The following is a 12,519-nucleotide window of genomic DNA, read 5'->3' as shown; positions in this document are numbered from 1 at the left end:
GCAGGACATTTTGTACCGACTATGCATTACTACTGGGAGATTTGTGCACACTGACAAACATTGGTTTAAAATAATCTTCTATTATCTACTCATGTTCCGCTATAAGGAAATGTGGCTAGTCTACTCAAATAGGGTAATATTTACTAGCAGGAAGTCACTCAGTGTTATTTTGGGGTTATTAGGGGTCAGAATCTCCCTAATTATAAAGTCCGTAGTGAATAATACAAAAATAAATTAAATTACACATGAGATTTGAGCATTTCTATAATTAGAAATATCATATAATATATAATTAGAATAAGCCTATAAAAAGTACTAAGATAAAGTGATATGCAAACCCACATGGGAATAAATAGGAAGGCATGGAACTACAATGCAAAGGTGGCACAAAGCGGTGAACGCAGAGCTATTCTGAGAAAAGGATTCAATATTAACCTTCAGTCATTTATCTAACAAGTTAGAAATCATAAAGTAACATTGAATCAAAACTGAAACGTGCATTTTGTTTGTGTGTGTGCAGTTCAGTAGAACATCTTGCGGATGTGTTTTCTAAGCGGGAGAGGTCGTTCAGCGGAGATCTGACCAAAAAGAATTTAAATACTGACGGTTCAACCAAAAAACATGAGGACAACAACAACCTTCTTGTGTTCTGTGTGTGAGAGTGTGGGAAGAAAGTGCAGGACTGCAGTTCCTGAAATGCGACCCTCTGTCACTCTCTCTCTCTCTCTCTCTCCCTCTCTCTCTCTCTCTCTGTTTCTCTTTTGCAGGACTTTCATTTTGCAACCAGACACACCAAACAAAACACTCTCGCCACATGAAAAACACAGCGTTTTAACCCAGGTGACAGCATGGCAAGCTGTGTGAGACATGCTGCAGAAACGAAAGGTTAAATGCATGTCGGGTGTGCGTGTGTTTCTCTCTCTCTCTCTCTCTCTCTCTCTCCGGTTCTCTCAGCATGGGGAGGGCAACACAGAAACAGACAGAGGCAGCAGAGTTGACAGTGTACGCGTGGCACTGTTGATTGGAGAGACCAAAACACACTGATCCCAGCCCAGACATACATACCAGCAGGGCTGCTATACTCATGCTTATGCACCGCTAGAGTTTACAATGGCATGGCACGTGAAGGCAAGACATATAGCTACATATTTACCTATTGTTCTGAGCTTTTCTGGAAATTGGTGTGGCTTTCGTTTTCTTTCGGGAAAAGTCACTGCTGTATGGTAAAACAGACGCATAACCATGTTCTGCCTCTGTGGACACACATAAAACAATAAATAATGAAATGTTAGTTTACTGTTAGCCAGTCAGTACAGGAAAACGTGAAATTGCTATTATGTCTAAATCCTTCCAAGAAATAATCCATTAGTACAAACATTTTTATATCAAGGTAGAGTGCACAGTAACCCATATTTTTAATGCAACTGTTTTAAGCCCTGTTTTCATATACTAAAACGACAACACATAAACAAGTCGTATCTCTACAAAATTAGATTACATCATTCTTTCTGTAGCACATCATGTTTCTGGGTCCACTTTGTACCCATCGCCTTGTCTGTGTCCCACTGAGAAACAAGTGACATCATACCTGCACTGAAGGCAGGATAGTGTTAAAACCCAGAAACATCGAGCCTAATTTATTATGTCACAAAACAACTCCTTTAAATAAATGCCTGTCACTTCAGCTTTAAATACCTCTGTCTCGTCTCTCCAAATATTCTGCAGCCTCCAGCAAAATTAAAAGAGAATTCAGTTCCATCTTCTCCGGGTCTTGGTGTTCTTTAAAAAAAATAGAAAAAAATATATATCTATCTACACAAATGTACAATTCATAAAATAATGGAATGAAGATGAAAAATAAAAGCTGTTCTTCAGCGGAGCCCAAACGCTGCTACGTTCACTTCTGAGTCCTGACGACTCCAAACTACAGTAACAGCAGCACCTAAACTCAGGAAACCAACTGATTACACCGCTATCCAATCAGAAAACCTCCCTGAGGTGCGTCTACGCCAATGAAAGTCCTCTTTGCGATGTCATTGGCTTGACTGAGTGAAGTCATTGGCGATATGCCCTAGCAACAGCCGCTAGTGCCCGCCTTTTTCGATGCTGATTGGCTTTTTACTCTGCGAGGAAGCGTCTGATTGGCTAATGAGAAAGGGGCTGGTGTCTTCATATAGCTGAACTTGGATGTTGTTTTGGTTTCCCAAACTTCTCGAAGTACGGTTTCTGCGTTTTGGCCGTGGAATAAACGGCATTTGTTCAGTCAGCAAGGCTCAATTATACTTCAGTCATATATTGTGTGGCATGACAAGTACTCAGTCACACGGATGATGTTTTGTCTTTATTTCCTGTACAAGTCATCCTGAAAGTCTTCAGCTGGGCCCATAACACCAAGCTGAGCCAGCTGTGAAGATAAAGCACCATTGCAACACACAGTTCCCTTTAAATATGTTTATTCATGCCTCGTCTTTTAATAAATGCAATAGCATGAATGCACTGTAAGAACTTTTTTATGCACAAATTATGGTATTTAGAAAGAATATATTTTTTTTATTACAACAGCAAATTGTACCCTGAAAAATTAAGATTCAACCTTCATTTAAGCATTTTTTAAAATTGGGTCATGGGGGGAGTAACATTATTGGTAACCACCTTGTCATGTTTTTTTACAACCCCTTTGCCAACAGAGCAGGACTGCCTTCTAAAACATTTCACAGGGTGTTGATGTAGCCATATATATATATATTTTATAATTATACAACTGAAAACTCACAGATAGTCAGAAGCCACATTAATTTAAAAGATCATGATGCCTGTTCATGTTCCCTAAGGGGGAAAAAATGACATTTCTCTGCTACTGAAAGCAAACAGTCTGTAACTATATTCAAATTTCATCATAATTTGATGCTTTAGTCACATGTTCCTTTTAATTGTACACAAAACTGTAAATAAAAAAAAAAAAACTTTCATAACAGTCAAATTTTTACTGCTATGCTAGCTACTTTTTTTTTCTTATCTTGCAAAGTCAGGTCTGCAGTCATGATTCATGACCGATGTGTCAATTGAGATCATGTGACAGAGATCAGCTCTTGAAATTGAATTTGATAGTGGAAAATTCTACCCCATCCATCACCAGCTAAGCATGAGAGAAAAGTGTCAGAGGTTTCACAGAAATAGAAGAGTTATGAATTTCAAAAAGCCTTCAAATGTGAGTTTTTTATGCGCATGGCAGGCAGTTTCTCATGCTAGAAGCCAGATGTTTGTTGGACAGCATTCTGAAGAAAACACCAACACATCAGAATGAGGAAGTGACTCTCAGCGTGAATTATGATGACCCCAAGGACCACAAACACCATTTATGTTGTACGCTCTTGGTGATATGCGACACATGAAATCCTCATGGGGCCCATGTAGCAAGATAGTATATCGACTTATGTTGTAAGTTAGTGTGTGGCTTTGGAGTTCTGTTGATGTCAGCAAGTTTAACAAGAGTGATGTGCAAACTGAAGAACCACCTAAAATATGTGAAGCTGTTCACAGTTGTTAGCTGCCACACCAAGACAGATGATACTGTATGTCTAGATGATAAGTATGCAACACTTTCATTTGCATAAATGATCTCATGAAGAGCTCTTTTTTTTCCTCCACTCTGCTGGCACAAAGATCAATGGATGTTTATGTATTTATTTTTAAAAGACCAGCAGAAAGTGGAATTACAAATTAGAAGGAAATGATGCGCGATAGTAAGATGTTTTTACTGCTGAAAGTCTGAAAAGTGTGATATGAGTTTGTGTTTGGCCCTCTTTTACCCTTTTACTCCTCATTAAAATCAGGTGTAACCAATTGTTAATCTAATCCACCTGCGTTTAATTTCATCACAGCTGTTCTGTGGAGGCCTCAGAGGTTTGTAGAGAACATTAGCAAACAAGTTGTTTTTTCTGAAGGGACAGGGGAGAGCTGTGCCGAAAATGGATTAACCTTTAAAATAGAATGTAAACAGCAATAAGACAATAGAAAACATGCCAAGGCTGCGAAAGACTTGCGATGTTGACAGAGTTTTGACTTCCTGCAGGACAAAAATCCAGAGCTACAATGAAAAGGTTTAGCTCAAAGTCTTGTTTTAAAATTATTTGGAGCTAAATTAATTTAGAAATCTATGGCAGAACTTAAAAAATGTTCAGAGAAACTATTCATCCACTTTGCAAACTAGAATTGGTACACATTTCAGTTTCTGGACATGCAAAGTAGATAGTGACAAACTACAAAAGGTTACCTGTAATTTTAGTGAATGGGTACATAGAGCATTGAATCAGGAGGCCTCTGAATACAAATGCACACTTTTCAGGTCTTTAAGTGTAAAAATGTATAGTACTCCTTATTTTATAATGTCTTAATGATCTGTGCTAATCTAGCACAAGAAAAAAAATGTAAGTGCAATTCAAAATTTAGATAAAATGTAAACATTTTCAAGACATATTAGTACTTTTGCATGTTGTTGTATAACAGTCAATTTCTGAGTAGGAGATGATGTTTTAATTTGTGGAGAATTTAAATTTTATTTATTTTTTTTTATTTTTAGAGAATTTCTCAAATGCAGCCTCTCTGCAGCGATGTCCAGGATGCAGGTGTTTTGAGTTGCTTGGCCTTTACCAAAACTAAACTAGTATTTGGTTCACCAAGCTCAGGCCATGCAGAAACCACATTCAACTGCTAATCAAGCTGTATTTAAGTTTCTGTCTCTCTGACTCCATTTGCATCATGTCCAATATGGAGAGCCATTTCAGCCAAATTTAATTTTGGCTGAAATTGAGGAATCATTAGTAAAAATGAAATCACACATAGTGTAAAACTCACATGTTTCACAACAAATGAACCAATGCATTTTCTTCTGTTGAACCTCGTGCTGCGTTTTTGCCTGTATATCACAAGTGTCCTTAAGGGTAAAAATATGAGAAAGTCGTGATAGTTGAACCCCTCATATCATGTTCCCACATGTGCAAGGACACTCTTTACAACTACAGTCTGATTGCAGGAAGCCACAGGTTCACTGAGGCACATGAAGCGTGCACTTAACCAGTGTAACACTTGTTTGACCTTGTAAGAAAGAACTCATTGCCATCTCTATGCATACCCATAGTGAATGTGTGTTAATCCGAACTTGGAGAGAATCTTTTCTGCGAGCGAGCATTTATCATCATGAGCGCATAGTCACTTCTGTTTTGGAAGTTCTGTTTCCTCTGAAAACTCACTGATGTGAATTTCAGAAGAAATGTGTGGCTTTCTGCTGTTGCGTTTACAGTAATTATTCAGTGACACAATACTTGAAAAGCAACAAAGATGTTCACTACATGGCTTTAAAAACATAAAATCAGCAAAATCCCCGTGATAAATGGCAGTTGCATGATTATCCAAATTTTGGATCCATTTCCTGGATTTTACTTTCTTGCTGGCATTTGCATTTTACTTTTTGCATTGTTTTCCCTGGGCTGATCAACAAATTGTAAGCCAATTTTATTGCAGGACTTTCATCCTCATAACTCAGTATAATTTACAAATAAAAAATCTTAAAAGTGTGGAGTGCAATATTATACACCCCGCTTTTCTCCACTACCCCTATATAAAATCCATCTCAAACCAGTTGCCTTCACGGTAAACTAATTACTAAGTAGAGTGTGTTCTTCAGTGTTGGTATAAATGAAGTTGTTCTGTGAAAGTCTCAGAGTTTTTTAGTACTTTAGTACTTTTTAGACCAAACAGCACCATGGAGACCAATGCATACCGCAGACAGGCCAGGGAAACAGCTGTGGAGAAGAATTAGGCAATAGAAGGTATTACTCAGAAAAGCAACCAAGTGACCAATGGTAGCTTTGGAAACTCAGTTGGGAGAATCTGTTGGCAGGATGGGTATTACCTGTCAACTCCCCATGTCTGACTTCTTTGGAAGACTTGAGAAATTATTATTCTTATAAAAGAGAAACATATTAAAAATATTGAAAGTTTGACGCAGGCTAAGTAAGACACGTGTAGAAGAAAGTGCTCCGCTCAGAGGAATCCACAATTAAATTTGTTGACCTACATGCAAAACTCTTTATCTGGCAGAAAACGTCATCCTGAACACATCATCCTCACTGCGAAGCATGACGTGGCAGTCTGATGCCGTGGGCATGCAATTTTCAGCAGGGACAGAGAAGCTGTTCAGAGTTGATGGGACTGGATTGAGCTCCTGTCAACCCTGGCAATCATGAGGGGCTGAGAGGGTTCACCTTCCAACAGGACAACAACTCCAAACACTGAGCTACAAACCAATGGCGTAAATCAAACTATATTCATGCATCAGAATGGTCCAGTTAAAGTCCAAACTTAACACAGCTGGGAATCTACAGTAGTGTTTCACAAAAAAGCCTGATAAAATGAAAAAGGGTTTAAAAGGTGAGTGAATACTTTTGCAATGCGGAGTGTCATTACAGTCACAACTCGTTCAAGTGGTTCTTGCTTATCCATTCCAGTACTAGCTATTCTTTTGCATCGCTTTACAAAGGAAATAGCTTTTGTCCCTCCTGCTTCCATTCTTTCTATTTATAGACTTATCATCTGCATGCTCTGTGATCACAGTGGCTCAGGCCCTGTACTGCACAAATGCCCCAGGCCTGTGCAGCCAAATGACTACTCTCTCCTCGCTGCCTCTTCCTTTTCCTTTGTCCAACATCCATCTTGGCCAAACATCTTGACATACTGGCAGCAGATCGCTTTTGACAAATGGCGTTCATGTCACAGATCAGCCATGGCCAAATCTGTTAGAATGATAAGAGTACTACATCCATTTGAAAAAATAAAAATAAAAAAATAGGTCATAGCAAAAGAGAAGCTATTAAGCCTATTAAATCAAATGCAATCATATTTTTTAGAAACCCATAAACAAGCAGTTTATATTTTAAGATATATTTTATGTTTGATTTATATAAAACTTTTCTTATAGTAATATAACGTGTGGTAAAAAAAAATAAATCAAAAAATAAAAACATTTGTTGTTTCCACTCAATTCAAAATCAAACTTCATCATAAAAATCAAATTTCATCAAACTTCATCAAACTACAATGAAGTTTGATTGCTGTAAACCTTCTACTGTTAATTACTGTAGGAGCATAGAACTGAAAAGTTTATTTTAAATAATAAACTTTTACTTTAGATCAAAAAAGTACTGAAAGTTTCAGCTCCAATTTTACGTCACTATGTCTACATATTTTATTTTTACATATGATTTTTACAATGATCATTACCTAAGTAAAAGATAAAAACTGAGATCAAATGCACAATATTACTGCATTGTACAATACATCAAAATGCAAAATAATGCAAAATTACAGGTTACTCTTCAAGGATTCAAAAGCTACAAAGCTCTTGCATGAGTAGAGACAAAACGGTAACACTTTATTTGAAGGGGTGTGCATAAGACTGACATGACACTCATAAACATAAAGAAGTCTTTATGAATGATTATGATACTTGTCATTAAGTGTCATTTGGTAAATAACGACACTTTTAATGCAAAGTTGCTCTAAAAGTTACACTGAAAGTCCATCAAAAATGTCAACTTTGCATTAAATTATCATGATTTACAAAATCATGCAAAGTTAGCACTTTTAATGGACTTTCAATGCAACTTTTAGAGCAACTTTGCATTAAAAGTGTCATTATTTACAAAATGACACTTCATTGACAAGTGTCATAGACATTCATAAAGACTTCTTTATGTTCATGGCAGATGTTATGTAATGTTTATGACAGTGTCATGTCAGTCTTATGCACACCCCTTCAAATAAAGTGTTACCGACAAAACTATTTTGCCTTTGGAAAATTATCATTTTCTCCTGAGAATTAGTTGTGGCACTCATAAAGACCTGTTGTCACCCAATGAAGACAAAATAACAAGCAAACAATATCAGCAACATGTTTTCTTCACTTTCATTAACTGTACTTCTAAGGAGCTCATTTCAAAGTGTCAAGTTCTCTCAGGAAATGAAGCAAAACCTTCCAGTGTGTTGCTTCTCTGTCACTTTGGTTCATAAAGAGGTTTCAACAGTTAGAAGTTGGCAGCAGTGAAGCAAGGAGAGGAAAAATGCCAAAATTATTGGTTATTCTTCATTTTTAATCATCCAACATTTCTGTAAATGTAGTCACTTAGCAGAATGGTTTGTGATTGAATGCATGTCTTGCCAAAAGTTGTCCAAGATAAAACAGACCAACTTGTCAAAAGTGCTCCATCCTGAGTTGCTTCTCCTTTTTAATTCTATAGCGCGTTATAAGAGTATTCATACTCATTAAACTGTTTCACATTTTGTCATGTTACAATGTCCTTTTTTTTTTGCTTGTTTGTTTGTTTGTTTGTTTGATTTGAACCACCAAGACGCTTATAGCAACTTTGAAGAAGCTGCAGGGATCCACATATGAGGTAGAACAATCTCTCTACAGCAGCTACTATTGGGCACTATGCAAATCTGGCCACATGGAGTGTCATGAGACAAAAAAAACTATTACTGAAGTAATAAGAAGTCATGTTTGTAGCTTTCCATCACCATGTAGGGGTCACAGTAACCATGGGGACAATGGTGATTTGGTCAGCTAAGAAACTGGAAATGTTTAGACTATGTGCAAACTGTTATTTATATAAAAATTACCTCTGCGAAACATCCTGAAGATGCAACTGACATTGTGAAACATGGTGGTGGCAGTATCATGGGTTGGGGTATTGATGTGAGGAAAATGCATGACCTATAAAATGCTGCCAAAGATTTGATGCTGTGACAGCAGGACAATGACCTTAAGCATACAGCCAGAGCTATGGTCTAATGTTTTAGATCAAGACATGTTCATTTGTTAAAATTAAACAAAGTTCCGGCATAAATGCATCTCTGAATTTGTGGCACAACGTAAATATTATTCTATGTAGAGGCTCTCCATCAATCTGTCTGAGCTTGAGTTATTTAGCAAAGAAGAACAGGCGAAGCTTGTAGAAACATAAATAGTTGCAGTTATATTTGGATTAAAGGAGCAAAAAACCCAAATGAAGGTTGATACTTTATTGGAATTTATTGGTGGAGAATGACACTGGTTGTTGCTGCTTAAGCTATTACTTGAACTGCAGACTCGAGAAGGTGTTTTTCTTGTCGACACTGATCGCTCACTGACAAGCTCAGTGTCAAAAAGCACCCAACACCACGTTCCAGATGCCTTTTGGGCCAAAGTTCCTTGCTGCAGTCTCTCCACTGTTTTTGTTCCTCGCGTTATCAAGATTTATGCAGTTACTTCCAGTGAAACTCCACACACGGGTCAAAAGTCCATAAACAGCTTTTGTATTTTCTGTCTACAGACTCAAGATCAGGAAAAAAACTTTCTTATTTGCAGTTTATGTGTCACGACAGAACTAAAGTGAGGCAGGAAGATGAAGCGTCTACAAACCGATTGCAATAATAAGATCAGAAATTAAAACTTTTACGCCCCAAGTGTGTGCAATCCAAAGGAAAGACGTGATGAGATAAGATGATAAATGCGAAAACTGAAAGCAAGATCTCTTATGTGTTTGAGCTGATGAGTGGCAAATAGTATTGATAGCAATAAACATATCTGCATGATTCTTCTTATATGGCCACAATTACAGTTCAAGACAGTCCAGTCATCTGCTACTTTATTAAATACAACAGTTTGTTTTGTTGCCAACACAAACAGCAAATCAGCACATCACAAGGTGAGAACTCAGTGCATTTGGATGTATAGAGGTGGTAAACAGAGCCATCTTAAAAGGAGACTTGAGTTATTTTTAACATGATTGTTTCTGCAGCTGGCAAGTCTAAGAGCTTCAGAACCTATTGATCTATTGGCATTTTTACAAACTATCAGGTTTTCAGAGAATGGTCAAAAAATGTGCAACAGTTGTGTGGAGAAAATGTTTTTGTTGATTTCAGAATGCAAAGGAGAATGCACTGAATGCTTAAAAAATGATTAAAAAGTAATAGTACTTCAAAGTATGTGGAATAACATATCACACCTACACGATACCTGTACTTTCAAACAGAGAGGCCAAACCCCATCAGGTGTCAGTCTTGTCAGCTAAGAACAGGAAACTGAAGCTACAGTTCAGGCTCACTAAAGAGACTGGAAAAAATGTCACCTGGTTGTATGAGTTCAAACTGAGCTGTGACATTCAGATGGTTGGAACAGAATTTTGTGTTAGCCTACCTCAGTATTGATGCTGATCATGTCACTTTATGAACACATTGTTCCTATTTTCTAACGGCAACATCTCCCATCCTATCGTAAAACTCAAATAATCTTAAGCTGGTTTCTGTACTGCAGTGGTCTCCCTATTTATCAGATCCATCCATCCATCCATCCATCCATCCATCCATCCATCCATCCATCCATCCATCCATCCATCCATCCATCCATCCATCCATCCATCCATCCATCCATTTTCTTTACACCCTTGTCCCTTAGTGGGGTCAGGACGGTTGCTGGTGCTTATCTCCAGCTAACGTTCTAAGTCTAAGATCCAGCTGTATCATAACTCAAGCAGACATTAACTAAATGCTACATTTGTTTAGCTTTTTTGTTGAGTCTTTTCCGAAATGGGAAATATTGTTAAGGATAAATTCTCAAACACTTCAGGAACAGGAAATAATGAGCAGGAAATTAAAGAACCGAGTAGTGAACAAAGGAAACTGCTCACTATTTAAGGGAGCTTAACTATGGAGGGCGCGTTGTGAAATGGTGAGTCTAACCAGGGGAATGTTAAAGAGCTGTGGAAGAGGAGTGAGCGGGGAACACTGAGGGAAAGAAAGAAAATAAAAGGCAAAAGACTGACAATAGAACAAACCAAAATGAACATATGGAAGAACAAAAGAAATGTGGAAAAGGAAAGAAGTGATGAGATAAACACAAGGCGAATAATTGTACATGGTGAAGAGCCTAACAACAATAATGAACAATAGAAAGGAATCAACATGGCAAAATCTTTACTGACTATAAAAAGCCAAAAAATCTGGAAAAAAACACAAAATTAACAAAAACATAAACACCAGTGGCAATCACATTATATTACACTCTTAAAAGTGATTTTCCTTTATTCCCTGTCGTGTTAAGTTACAAACACACACTGAAGTTTGTGTTTGTAACTTAACAAAATGCAAACAAATCAAGAGATATGAATACTCTCCACACACACAGAATCTTGCAAAAAATATTTACAGTCTTTCTATTTATTGTAGTTACATTAAAAATAATACGTGGAGTTTATTGTAAACTCTGTTTACAATAAATGAACACGGTTCATGTCTATCCTTCACAACCTCAGCTTTGCAAAAGTTTTCATGTGTGTGAATTCTTTTGCAAGAAATGGATGTAAGAGATGTGAGAAAACTGTGAACAATGGAGAAACAGGACGTGCTCCACACTCCTTAAACTTACCCAAACATTTATTTACTCCTGTATTGATGTATCTCCCTAAAGCTTATCACTTAATTCACGTAGAGTGTGAAATAACCAACTGCTTTTTGAGAAGGATACACTTTTTATAGCAAAACTTTATTTTTCTCTTTTGCACGTTTTTTTGACTATGTTTTAGCTATTTTCCTCTATTTTAAATGAAACAATATCAGTATATTTTAACATAGAATTTTATTTCTGTTTTCCTCCTTTTCTTTCCTTTTCTTTTTTTACTAAGAATAACTAACAGTCAAACTAAATATTTTTAAACAATTAAAAACAGACAAAAACATGTTCAATTTTTTTCCAATACAGAATGTGTTTATTTTACATGTGTGACTGAAATTGCCAGTGCAGCTTCTCCTACTTTGTTTTCCACTGCAGCCCTGAAAAGTCTCTGCTTGAAGATTGGACTGTAATGTTCCAATCATTCAAACTCCATTTACAGTAAATGAACTTTTTCTATCCCTTATAACCTTTGCAAAGAGCTAACAATGAGGCAAGGGGTGAAACTAAAACTGAAGTTCACCTCATGAAGTAGGTCATGTCTTTCTAACTCAAATACGGTTATTTAATTTGCTTTTGGGATCAGAAAATCATTTTATAATTAATTTGAAGTGAAATCAAATTAAATCAGATTTATGTTCACACATATGATGTATTATTGGTTTGGGAGGTTTCAGTGACTCACAGAGCTAATTATAAAACTTGTCCAAAGAAATTTGGTAACACTTTATTTAAAGGGGTGTCTATGAGACTGACATGACAGTGTCATAAACATGAGGGAGTCTTTATGGATGTTTACAACTGTTGTCATGAAGTGTCATTCGGTAAATAATGACACTTTTAATGCAAAGTTGCATTCACTAACAGTTGCATAGAAAGTGCATTAATAGTGTCAACTTTGCATTATTCTGACAATAATGGACCTTTTAATGCAAAGTTCTATGAAAATTTGCATACAAAGTCAATTAAAAGTGTCAACTTTGCATTAAAAGTGTCATTATTTACCAAATGACACTTCATAACAACAGTCATAA

The 12,519-nt window shown here is 36.7% G+C and overlaps 1 protein-coding gene across 1 annotated transcript in view; it reads right to left on the bottom strand.

Moving 5' to 3' along the window:
* Nucleotides 1–1,944, bottom strand: part of mxd4 (MAX dimerization protein 4) — a 29,131-nt gene extending 27,187 nt beyond the window's left edge. Inside the window, exons 1-2 of the mRNA XM_008411950.2 lie at nucleotides 1,696–1,944; nucleotides 1,154–1,253 (exon numbers count right to left, since the gene is read on the bottom strand). Coding sequence (XP_008410172.1) covers nucleotides 1,154–1,253; nucleotides 1,696–1,759 — 164 coding nt within the window. The 5' untranslated portion in view covers nucleotides 1,760–1,944. The remainder of the gene's footprint in view (nucleotides 1–1,153; nucleotides 1,254–1,695) is intronic.
* Nucleotides 1,945–12,519: the final 10,575 nt, after the last annotated feature.

The sequence above is a fragment of the Poecilia reticulata genome, linkage group LG1 (assembly GCF_000633615.1).
Source record: "Poecilia reticulata strain Guanapo linkage group LG1, Guppy_female_1.0+MT, whole genome shotgun sequence".
In the NCBI taxonomy this organism is placed as follows: Eukaryota; Metazoa; Chordata; class Actinopteri; order Cyprinodontiformes; family Poeciliidae; genus Poecilia; species Poecilia reticulata.
The sequence above is the reverse complement of the archived record's forward strand: the minus strand, read 5'-3'. Positions and strand labels throughout refer to the sequence as shown.